The sequence below is a fragment of the Corythoichthys intestinalis genome, chromosome 8, assembly GCF_030265065.1.
Source record: "Corythoichthys intestinalis isolate RoL2023-P3 chromosome 8, ASM3026506v1, whole genome shotgun sequence".
NCBI lineage: Eukaryota > Metazoa > Chordata > Actinopteri > Syngnathiformes > Syngnathidae > Corythoichthys > Corythoichthys intestinalis.
Genome location: NC_080402.1, coordinates 16382704 through 16395101, shown reverse-complemented (window position 1 = coordinate 16395101; position 12398 = coordinate 16382704). Strand labels below are relative to the sequence as shown.

Below are 12398 nucleotides of genomic sequence, written 5' to 3'. Positions count from 1 at the left end.
AAACTATCTCCCTTTGAAGAAGTCCTCTCAAACAATGGTGATTGGCTACTATTGTAGTCAATCATGAAGTAATGTGACGTCTGTGTGATTATCTATTTGCATGGACCATAGGAAGTCAGAAAATAACTAAAAGTATTTTTATAAAAAGGAAGCCGTGTTTTATTGCCGTTAGCAAGGAATTTAAGCTTTACATTTTAAATTCTTTGAAAAAAAATGTAATTATACCTATAAGTGCTTGTATTGAATGTAGTGAAAGTCATCTAATTAGTTTTTTTTTTTTAAATTTATAATCATATTTATATTTTAATTTAGTTTTATATTTTTATAATTGTTAAGATTTACAAACACAATGGATAGCTATACTGCTTCAAATTGTGTGTTTCAATCAACATTTTCTCCACAAACACAGTCACGAAATCAACACTCAGGGCACCACAGGATGTAGTTTTGAAGTAGACTTAACTAAAGAAGCCCCATATATTGTATCATATTAGTTTGCATGCAAACTAATTGTTTTCATTTTGATCCAACTGACCCTTATAAGAATGCGCCTTTAAACTTGATATGCCTTCTGACTGCAGCCAAGCCAGGAACAACAGCTTCAGGGGACAAAAGACAAAGCAAACTTGCGAAATATACGCTCATGCCTTGCTGCCTGACAAGTGTAATAATGAGAAATTTTGGCTCGGTTAGAGTATAGCTTGGCCTTTTAAACACAGCAAGAGTCCAGACAAACCATTACAATGTGGCCCTCGACAAAAGAAGCAAACCAGATGTCTAATTTTGAATAATTGTGATGGACAGAAGCAGATAGAATGAAATAACTGTATCAGTATAGTATTGTTCATATTTTAGTATGTATTAGGACTGGAGTAGACATGACCGGTTTCAAGGTATACCGTGGTATGAAAATGTCACGGTTTTGAAACCGCAAAAATGTTCCGTCATACTGTGCTCACAGTATTAGCTATTTTTTTATGTCCCAAAAATGCAGGGAGAAATCTCTCGCTTGCAGCTGCAAGGCTCAACCCTCCCCCACCAGTTGTTGCTCAGTGTCAGCGAGTCAGCTGTGCTACACGATGGCTGCAGGAGGTGAAACACCTGAACTTTCTCCCCCATTGAAAAAAACTTAATTGCTGGTATGGGAATACTTCAGCTTCAGAAAAGTTACAGACGGCAGAAGGAGGGCCAACCGACATGTAAAACATGTTTGCAGAGGGTGGCTGCCGACGAGGCAATACCTCCAATATGATTTCGTATTTATACAAAATTAAAGGTTAGTAAACACTGTCATGAACGTTTCCCACCAGCTACAAGAGTTAACTCCAGCGTGTTTAGTGTGTTTAGCGGTGGTAAAACGTGGTGTCTTTTTTTTTTTAATCTCTGGCAACTGTCTGTGTTGAGAAAGAAAGCGTGTGTATAATGTAACCATGATATGAGTCATACACACGTGCTGTTTATTGAAAATAATTCAATTATTTTTGTTCTGACGGTAATAATGTTGAGCTATGGCTGTGGGTTTAGGCTAACCGTAAGGATTGCATTTATTTAAATTTTATTTAGAATATTTCAGTTATTGATTTATTTATTTATTTTAGATTATTAGATTATTTTAATTTAACATTATACTCATGTTCCAATTTGCTAATAATTTTGAAAAAAATACAAATCCTGTTCAATCGAAAGAAAGTTGTTTTTTTTTAACCCAGATATCTCAAAGTAACACATTTTTCCAGCTGTAATTGCAATACAGTGATACCGTGAAACTGTAATATTTTGGCGTAAGGTTATCATACTGTCAGAATCTCATACCGGCACATGCCTAGTTAGGAGTTAATATTTTTTGTTGTGAATCTAATTTCGGTTGTGGCACTGTGCTCGCCGATGTATGGTGTGTAGCTAGTAACTTTACATATACTGTATTTCACAATATTTGTAATCATCTCTTGCAAGTGTTCTCACAGTCCTTCATTACTGTCTGTTCACGTCATTCTTAACATGAAACCACTATGATAGTACTATCTCGTTATCTAAAAGTTAAGGCTGCAGCTGTTGCGGTTTAGGTTTCGACTGCACCTGATTCTTCCATCCATTTTTGACAGAGACAGATGCTGGGGATTGGGAAAAGGGGAAGTTTTTTGTGTGGTCTCATCTGAGAATGTAGGATTTTTAGTTACTATAATGGATTTGATTGAATAGTGTTGAAAAAGGGAATAGAAAAAAATGAGGAATTAAATCGTTAAGATAATAATAACAATGATAATAATTAAAAAAAAAAAAAAAAAAAAAAAAACTACCGTTGCGAAAATGTCATTTGGTGGCTTCAAGTGTTTCCTGGAACAGCACTTTTCTTTCTGCAGGAGATGGAGGATGAGTGCCGTGTCTCCATGCATAGACTTTTTCAAGCTTGGACTTGAAAAGAAGAAATGGGATTTGTTATTCATGCAGAAAAGACTTTTGCGATTGCAATTCGTATTTTAAATACATAGACTGGAAATTCTGCCAATTCCTGAGTGTGTCCACACGTGAAGAAGTATCAATCTCAAAGATAGATGATATGAGTTTATGATAAACAGCCTAGATTTAAAATCAGTTAAGTGGCTCAACCCTGCAACCCAGTGGTGATCCTTATGCATAGCAGCTAATGGCTCTCAAACTGCAGCCGTATCCACTGTAGTACACACACAGCAAGGGCGTAGGTTTGGTCTCAACTTTGGTACGGACGATATAAGAGCATAATCTAAATGTACTCTTTGCTGAGGACGGGACATTAATAAAACCAAACAGATTGGGTGAACAGGGGTCAGGGCTACATTTCTCACGAATATGAAGCTATTTATTTGATAGGCTAAATCAGGGGTCCCCAAACTTTTTCCTGTGAGGGCCACATAACCCTTCTCTTCTCTGATGAGGGGCCGGGGTCAGTTTGTAACAGAAAAAGTGTGACGATTGCAGGAGTGCCTAAATGTAAAAATGTATTGTTTTTCAGAAAGCCACAATCAAATAACCCTTTCTGGATTCTTCACGGAACCAAAGTAAATAAAATAAAAATGATATAATATAGTATAATATAATATAATATAATTAGGGCTGTCAAACGATTAAAAATTTTAAGCGAGTTAATCACAGCTTAAAAATTAATCCTAATTAATCGCAATTCAAACATCTCTAAAATATGCCTTATTTTTCTGTAAATTATTGTTGGAATGGAAAGATAAGACACAAGACGGATATATACATTCAACATACTGTACATAAGTACTGTATTTGTTTATTATAACAATAAATCAACAAGATGGCATTAACATTAATATTCTGTCAAAGCAATCCCTGGGTAGAAAGACTTGTAGTTCTTAAAAGATAGATTTTAGTACAAATTATAGAAATTTTATGTTAAAACCCCTCTTAATGTTTTCGTTTTAATAAAATTGGTAAAATTTTCAATCAAAAAAATTAACTAGTAGCTCACCATTGTTGATGTCAAGAATTACACAATGCTCATGGTGCATAAAATCAGTCGCACCCAAGCGCCAGCAGAGGGAGACAAAAAACACAAGTAACAAGTGGACATGACACTGCTGTCATTTTAATCTGTTTGAACGGGGCATATGCGTTAATTGCGTCAAATATTTTAACGTGATTAATGAAAAAAATTAATTACCGCCCATTAACGCGATAACTTTGACAGCCCTTAATATAATATAATATAATATAATATAATATAATATAATATAATATAATATAATATAATATAATATAATATAATATAATCAGGGGTGCATATATTTTTTTTGCCCAGGTTCTCAGAGGAGGACCTGGAGATGTGACTTGGTCCTCATTGAGCTTGAGAGCCGACCCACCTGATGCCATAAATTTATGACAAGCTTTACTTAGAGCCAATTAACTTTGATTAATTATATTAACAGTTAATGCTTGATTAACATCAACTGGCACAACAAAATTGCCATTACTTTGAAGTGAAATGTAAAGAAATAAACATAAAAGCACCAATTCAAAATAAAGGGCATTATGCGGCTCCCACATTAACTCCAAGCCTTTTTAAAAGTGGGATGTCCTCCTCATAAGACCTCATTGAACGTGCATGTTTAGCTTTGTAAAATGCGAGCAAAAACACGTTTGTCAGTGCATATCGCTGTTCATTACCTTTATTCCGCCCTATTCCGCCACATGTCCATAGGGCGAGTGGGGTCCTGTTTGACATCGATAGTTTGCTTAATTGCCACATGCTCTCTGTTTTTTTTGTACTTTTCAAAATTTGGATGGCTGAAATTCTTTGACCCTACATAAAATGCGTTGCTCTAATCGGCGACATTGGGATTCTCACGGCACATTTCCGTGCGAGCATCATTCGCTTCTAGCCATGGTACCTCCTGTAGCCACTTTTCAGCAAAAGTCCTTTTTTTCGGTAGCTCCGGTGACGTCTCTGTCGTCTGTCTGTCTTTTGACGGGGGTGGGGGAACACGGAAGTAATTACTCAGTGTGGCCTGCCTCATCGACATTTTGAGAAGTTATTTTCTCGTGTTCGCCGCAAATAGAGTGGTCAGCCATCGGTACGCAAAAGCGTATGGAAGCCGTTGAGGGCCAGCGCGTTTGTCTACGTCCAGTACGCATGTGCGGACCACTTATGTGCACCTCTGAATATAATATAATATAATATAATATAATATAATATAATATAATATAATATAATATAATATAATAATACTGTATTAATTAAATAGATAATAACCAAATAACCATTGCTCAGTTCTTCACAGAAAAAAGCCAGGACATAAATAACTCTATTGGAAAAAAAAAAAAAAAAAAAAAAAAATTTTTTTTTTTTTTTTTACAATTTTTTTTTTTTTTTGTTCAGGGGGCCGGACCAAATGTGGCTGCCGTAGTTTTGGGACCCCTGGGCTAAATGATCAATGCAAAATAAATCTATTGACTTACACTAACTTTCATGGGTATTGGTTCAGGTGATTCAATCCTTTGTTTTAAAAAACTACAAAAAAAATATTTTGAAAACTTCCAGAATTAATGTATGGATTTCATAAGCAATTTTAAGTTGCAATATTTCATCATAATTTAAATTATATTAACATACACGATAAATACAAATGTGTTTATAATCTTTTTATTCTCCAGGAATGAAAAAAATAAACATTTGTCTTAAGACAACTTGACATTGTCTGTCTAGATAAATTAATTAAATATAACTGAAAAAAAAAAAAAAAAAACTGAGTAATTGTATAACAAAAATAAATAAAAATCCTTCCTTCTGGTAAAACTGCTTTTATTCACAAGCACAGCCAAACTCAACAAAAAATGAAAACTCTTTACCTAGATTATGATTAATGAATGATTATCTAGGAAAAAAATGTCTGTATAGGCTGCAGATAAAAATATTTTAAATAATGTAGAAAAAGAGTAGAATAAATGCATTTTAAATAAATGTAAGTCATCAGCCAATCAAACGTGCATTTGAGGGGGAAAATTGGACCGGCACATTCAGCAAGTCAAAAGGGGTGAATGTCATTCTGGACATAATGAAAATGATTCACTTAATAACGGTAGGGTCAGTGACAGTGTTGTTAATAACGGCGTTAGAATACAATGACGTTACTAATGGCATTGTTTTTCTCAGTAGTGAGTAATCTAATTAATTACTTTTCTCATCTTGGCAACGCCGTAACCCTTACTTAGGCGGGAAAGGCGTGCGTTACTATGTGTTACTATGTTGGTAGAATGACGCGAGAAAAGGGAGACGGACTCATGGAGACGAGAGAGCAGAGCAGGAGTGGGGAGGAGGCAAGGGCGTTGTGACGCCGTTGCAAACGCGATGCAAGGTAGCTCCAATAATCCCTGACTGTAGCCGATAGCCTACAAACTACGCCCACATGATGCTACGGTAGATATCACATATAATACTAACTAGATGCAAATGACTAGACACGGCGGCATTAGCAACATGTATAAAGAATTACATGTGTTACTAAACAGCCGCCATCGTAAAGCAGCAGACTTCTCAGGAATGCTGTGTTGTAGAGAACCTTCCTAGAGAACCTAAGTAACTTTTTTAAAAAATCTAAAATGCTCCTAAATCGGCAAAATTTTGGCTTAAATCTATCTTTAAATGATGAAACAGTTTTTAAACTTGCACATGTCGAAAGTATACAGAAGGAAACTAATACAATAACACGAGTAATTTTAACAACTTTAACGGTTGATTCACAACATTAAATGACTTCCACACGTAGCAAATGTTACTGTATAGTTATCGCAATATCCGCAATACCCCTGTGTCTAGTTAAGTTTAGGGTAAAGAATTGGGCTAGGGCCAATTGTCCCAAAAACCCTTTAAACTTCACATTGTGTGACCTGTTTTTATTTATTTTATTTTTATTGTTTTTTTTTTTTTTTTAAATTAATTAATTTTTTTTTAGAAAGAAAACATGAAAATTATCACCAGTTACTTTGCCAAGTAACTAATTACTCTTACATTCAGGTAACTGAGTTACTAACGCAATTACTTTTTGGAAGAAGTAATTTGTGACTGTAATTAATTACTTTTTTAAAGTAAGATTAACAACACTGGGTAGGGTCAATTCTATCCTAACAACATATAGGAAGACAATCTAAATTACCTATATAACTGAACTCATTATGTAACGCAAATAAGGTTGCTTAAAAGTTGGTGGGTACAATTTGAGCATCCTGAAAAGTTGCTAATGTTATGTCCCTACCATCCCTATGCAAACCTACACCCTTGCTGCACAGTGATGCTATTCTACTCTGATCGCCATCCAAGAAATAATTAAATAACAGATGAGCCAAAAAGAATTTCAATTCCGTGTACTGCTTATAGAGAAACCCTGATTCACTCCATATAACATTAAATATTTCATGATTTTATTTAATATTTTTTGTTTTGCTGATACTATGTAGGCTTTCTGAAAAGTATTCCCCCCCGTTCAATGAGTCCGTTAGCTCCAATTTCTGAATATAACTAGAGCCAGGGGCGTTAACGGGGTGGGGGTGGGGTGGGGGGGGGGGCAGTGCCCATCCACGGACACGCTCTGCCCACCCAAAGAAAACTAGATGTAGTACTAACGGCAGTCTGGGCACCGCATATGGCATCCCATTCATATAGTAAATGATGTGTTCTAAGTTTTTAACCTTTGCGCTGTTACCTCCTCTTTCACCTTTCACCCAAAAAAAAATGTTGGTTTTGTTCCTAGGGGGCGCTACACACATTTACGCATATTTTGAATTTTTTAATTTTTTAAATATTTTTTCACATTTTATCAATTTTTTTTCAGTGTTCACCTGGCTGTTGAGTTTGGTGAGTTTTGAAGCATTCTGATGGGGTCAAAGTAGGGCTCAAAGCGTCGGCGGGAAAAAGAATGACTGCTAGGGGGCGCTACATAGTGTATTTGGAATTTGTCTTTACACTGTTCAAAGATTGCACCTGTCTTGACCTGCCTGCCGATTTTGGTGCATTTTGAAGCATTCTAAGGGGTCAAATTGAGCTAAAAGGGGCTGTGATACAAAGAATAACTATAATAATAATAATGATAAAACCGAGGAACAACAAAAGATTACCTAAAAAAACATTGTCACCTGCATGTCCATACTGTTCAATTATGGATGTGTTCTAAGTCAAATAAAATCAAATCAAATTTAATTTCTTTAGACCAATTCACAACAACAGTTATCTCAAGGAGATGTTTTAAGGCAGTTAGCCCTACGCTGTTTTGAGGCAAGTAGCCCTACTCTGGACTTCTACCTACTTGAGCTTTGTAGATTTGTGGGTAAGACTAATGCCCACCCACACCTGGTATCCTGGTAACACCACTTGACTACAGCAATACATTACATTTTCTGTTAAATTTTATTGAGGTGTATACATTTTGTCCAAAACCTTTTAAGTTCCATGATTGTTTATCTATGTCACTTTGAATAACATTTTAAGCAGAATACCTCAAATTTAAGAGGCTCAATGTTAAGTGCACCATTGACAACATACAGAATTTGTGATCTTTTGGGGAAATCAGAGCTTTTTGTCTGGGAAGGCGTTGGAATCAGGTGTTGCACATGGTTCAATTAAGTTCACGACATAACATGTGAAAAATGCGTTTCAGCAAGTGGTGTCTCCTCGGAGTAGTTGGGGGTGCATTCTTTTGTCGGTGAAGCAGCAAATATAGAACTAAGTCCAACTAACTTAGTCCCAACTTCATCAAAATAAACAATCGAGAAAATGGTGTCATAGATCATGTATGTACGGTACGTATAGTAGGGGTGTAACGGTACACAAAAATCTCGGTTCGGTACATACCTCGGTTTTGAGGTCACCGTTCGGTTCATTTTCGGTATAGTAAGAAAACAAAATGCAAAATATAAATGTGCTAATTGTTTATTACACACCTTTGTGCTTTCAACAATAGAAACATTAGCCTAGACAAAGCTAGAATTCTGCTCAAAAAGTAGCGGGTATTTTAAGATAATCCAACAACAATTTGCCTTTCAGACCCCGCGTATTGGTCAGCTTTCTTTCTGAAAGAAAGAACAAAAAAGAAGTCCTGTGCTAATGAGAAAAGCAATCCCAATGACAAAGATTTTAACATGTATTTTACAAATGAAATGCCTCAATGAATCATTTTTTTGTTCTGATGAATGGTTTTCAAAAGCTTTATTGGTCGATTTTTTCAAGTTAAAGCGCCACACAGAAATTGGTAAATTGTGTAAGCAGGATCTGTGTATTATTCTTATTATTTACTGTAAAATACAGGTGTTTTAGCTCATTTCAATTTAGTTTAGTTCCTATGTGAATATTAGTTCCTACTTGTTTTGTTGTGGTAGGAGGGTTTTGTACTGAACACGGGGCCGTGTTGGTTATTATTATAGCAGAGAAGACAGCAGTAAATCAATAAAGACAAGTCAACTGTCCCCCGATCTACCACTCAAGAGATCTGATGGACTCAAAAAGTGGGTTACGATTGCATATTACTTTGAAAATCGACCGGATCCACCATATTTTTACACGAGTGACTTCCGGTCTGCCCGATCCTAGCTACCAGTAGTAGTATTGACGCAGGAGCGTCGCGTCTCGCGTCAAATAATAAACTCTGCCATTCTTTTCACGTACGTCGTGAGCCGCTTCTGGGACGAGTCGAACACGCGGCCGCACTGCGACTGGTGTACATTGGCGGCCACGTTGTCGTGCCTTTGACGTTTCTGGGTTATATTAGGCTCGAGCTTTCACGTCACAGCATCACGGGATCATGCGAGATTTGCGACAACAGCCATATTGGAAGCACGTCTGTATCACGGGACATTTACACTTAAAACGGCAAATACAATTCAACTAAGAGTGCCAAAGATGGAAAAAAATTAGGAAAATTTGCCAGTTCGATACAGAGACAAACTTGTTACCACAGCGAAGGACAGATATGTGAGCAAACTTAAGGATGTGAACAATGTTGACCCTTACGAGCAAGCCGAACACAAATGGAATAAAGATGTCGACAAGCTTCCACCACTACGCGAAATGGACATCATGCTGTATTTAGTGTAAGTTACTACACTCATCAGCAATTCCGAAACCACAAATCGCTACAAAGCTACGAACAGTTTTGCTGCGGATGGGTGCAGGACCTGCACATTATGACCGTAGCAAACGGCAACACCATGTTCTTGCAAAGGTAGGCAATGTGTGTTTACATTTTCATTGTCATGAACATCTGAATTTGTGCTGTGCTAAGCTGTGATCGTTAAGTGACAAATCAATGCTGTGTTTTGGAAAACAGTGCTCAATGTTCCCATGCCATTCTTCAACGTGTTAAGTTCAGATATGACGTTTTCCTCGCCTTTTCTCCACGTAGGGATCCAGAAGAAACTCAGTCGGGTTCTGTCGAGCTGTACATTCTCCTTTCTATTCGATTGGTTGTTGCAATTCTTTACCGAACAATAATTTCCAACCATTTTTAAAGAGCGACCTATGTCGAAATGCCTCACTGTTTATGTTTCCCGAGTTCTGACACCGAACTTCCTGCTTCCAACATGGCGATAGGGGCGGAAACATCGCGAGTGCCACGTCATACGCTCGAGCCTAATACTGTCCTACAGTGTTGGTCCTCATTGTAGTAGAGAAGACGGAGTAAATATAATCTACACAAAGAAACTGTAACCCGATCGACTCACACCCTCGAAAAGTAAGGGTTATATTACGTCAGAAACTCGTTCGGTACCCCTCCGTTCCGAACCGTGCACCACATACCGAAACGGTTCAACACAAATACATGTACCGTTACACCCTTTATGTATAGATGTGAACACTCACACATGCTTGCTGAAAAATGTGCTCTCTGTTACAATACATACATAACTGTACATAATGCAGTGTTAACTTCTGTTCATTTGGTATTGTTCAACATAGCGCTCGAGCAATAAATTTTCCCTTCATCAGGATTCTGATAAGTCTTTAATTAGCAGTGCTCTTGATTTGCCTGTAATCGTCAATCCGCTCATGTGAATTTGAGTCAGTGACAGACAGTACATCTTAGATGATGAGATGATCCTCATGAGGGTATTTATTGCAGGGCTGCATTCGCAAGTTTTAACTTCTCGGCGACATTAATACTGTTACGGATCCGTGTGAATGCATTTCTTCAAGAGTTCAGGTGCGGTGACATACAGAATAGCAGCTGATGTGTCTTTTGGCAGACACAAATACATCCAGTCCAAGTTTGAGTCATTTCATGTGTGCACAAAAACATTAATCAAGATCTTCACTCTGTTTCAGGCTCATGTTGTTGTCAGGAGTGTGCAAATAGAAAAAGCAAATATAATCTCAGAGAAATGGGTTGTGGTTTTGTGTCTGTGCTTGGGGTTGAATGCGAGTAATCGGCCGAGGAGAGAGCGGGACCAGAGGTTGGGGGAGGTCTGAGGGAATGTCCGTAATTCTGGAGGCTGGTTGGGTGTGTGAGGAGGGAAGGGCTGCCCCCCTGTGGGTGAGAGGGAGTGGAAGTGACGGACTGTAGGGGAGCATGTGCGGAGGGAGTGGAGATGTAGATGATGGACGCATTTGGTTGAGGGTAAGGCGAGGCTGGTCACAGTGGAAGGGATTGGTGGGAGATGGAGCATTCAGACCTATGGGTGGCAATTTGCTGGTTAGAATGCAATTTCCATTGTGTTTTCTATTCTTGTAGGTTCTATAGACTCTTATACCTGAGAGGAAGGGGTTGCTCTGCAACTTGCTTGCTGGGTTTGGAGTTATCAGTGCATCCAAATTGACCAATGAGGCACCCGTAGGTCCGAGGAAGGCCTCCGGGGTCCGACACGAACGTGTCACAGTGTTTAAAGCGGGTGCGAGGCGCGATAGATCAAACATTTCCGGACTGGCAGAGTCCCGTCCATTTACTTGTGGTCTGACCGGTGCTTCATTCCTGAATGGGTCTATGGTGAAATCTGCTCCAGAGAACATGTCTGCTGACATACGAAGCTCAGAATCTGCAAAGAGTGTCATTATGAAGAGAAATGGAAGAGAAAAAAAAAAAAAAAACTTATCTAAAAAGATTTTTTTTAATACAAACCACAGTAAAATATGTTAATTGTAAACATTTTGATCAGAGACAATTGCTCTAAGAATGCAAGGGGAGTTCAGTTCTCCCCAAAATGTCAAAATATAATTAATCAAATGTACAGTATATCACAAAAGTGAGTACGCCCCTCTCATTTCTGCAGATATTTAAGAATCTTTTAAGTAGGGTTGGGAATCTCTGGCATGAACCCGATTCGATATGTATCTAGATACACAGGTTACAATTCGATAAAAAAAACAATATTTTTAAGGCCGAGCGATTCGATACGATTCGATACAGTTTAAGAAGGATACGGTTCGATACAGAGTGAAGACGATACGATAGTAAACATTTGTTGTGTGTGTTCGTACAGTATTTTAAAAATATAAAAAAGACCACATTTTTTGGTGGTGGGATTGATGGGATTGATAATAAAATAAAACTCCAGTGACAGACAACAATAAAGTGCAGTAATTTAATTACTGCATTTCCTGGTGTTTTGAACACAATAGGTAAGTAATTTAAGTTCAAACTTTCAACGTAAACATCTTACAAGCAAAAAATATTATATGCAGCAGCTCTTGAAAAAAAGAATTAAACCTCTTAGTGTTATCATAAATAATAAATTATGCTTTACCACTGGTATAACTGGGGGAATAAAAACATGGCATTTTAGACAGACAGGTCTATAATCATTACTTTAACCTTATACACAGTAAAGTCATTCACTTATGCCTGTGCTTCCACATTTTTTAAAAATTTTATTTATAGGAAGCTCAACTGATCCACATGTTCATGTTTAAATAGACTGCG

General features: G+C 37.4%; 1 protein-coding gene across 7 annotated transcripts in view; it reads right to left on the bottom strand.

The window, feature by feature from the left end:
* Nucleotides 1-7509: 7509 nt before the first annotated feature.
* epn3b (epsin 3b) overlaps nt 7510-12398 on the bottom strand; it is a 32259-nt gene continuing 27370 nt past the window's right edge. For 5 of the 7 annotated variants that reach the window (XM_057844739.1, XM_057844740.1, XM_057844743.1 and 2 more), the window contains exon 11: nt 7510-11514. In XM_057844739.1, the coding sequence (XP_057700722.1) occupies nt 10856-11514 (659 nt within the window). In that variant the 3' untranslated portion in view covers nt 7510-10855. The remainder of the gene's footprint in view (nt 11515-12398) is intronic. The other 2 variants (XM_057844745.1, XM_057844746.1) reach the window with 1 other exon arrangement.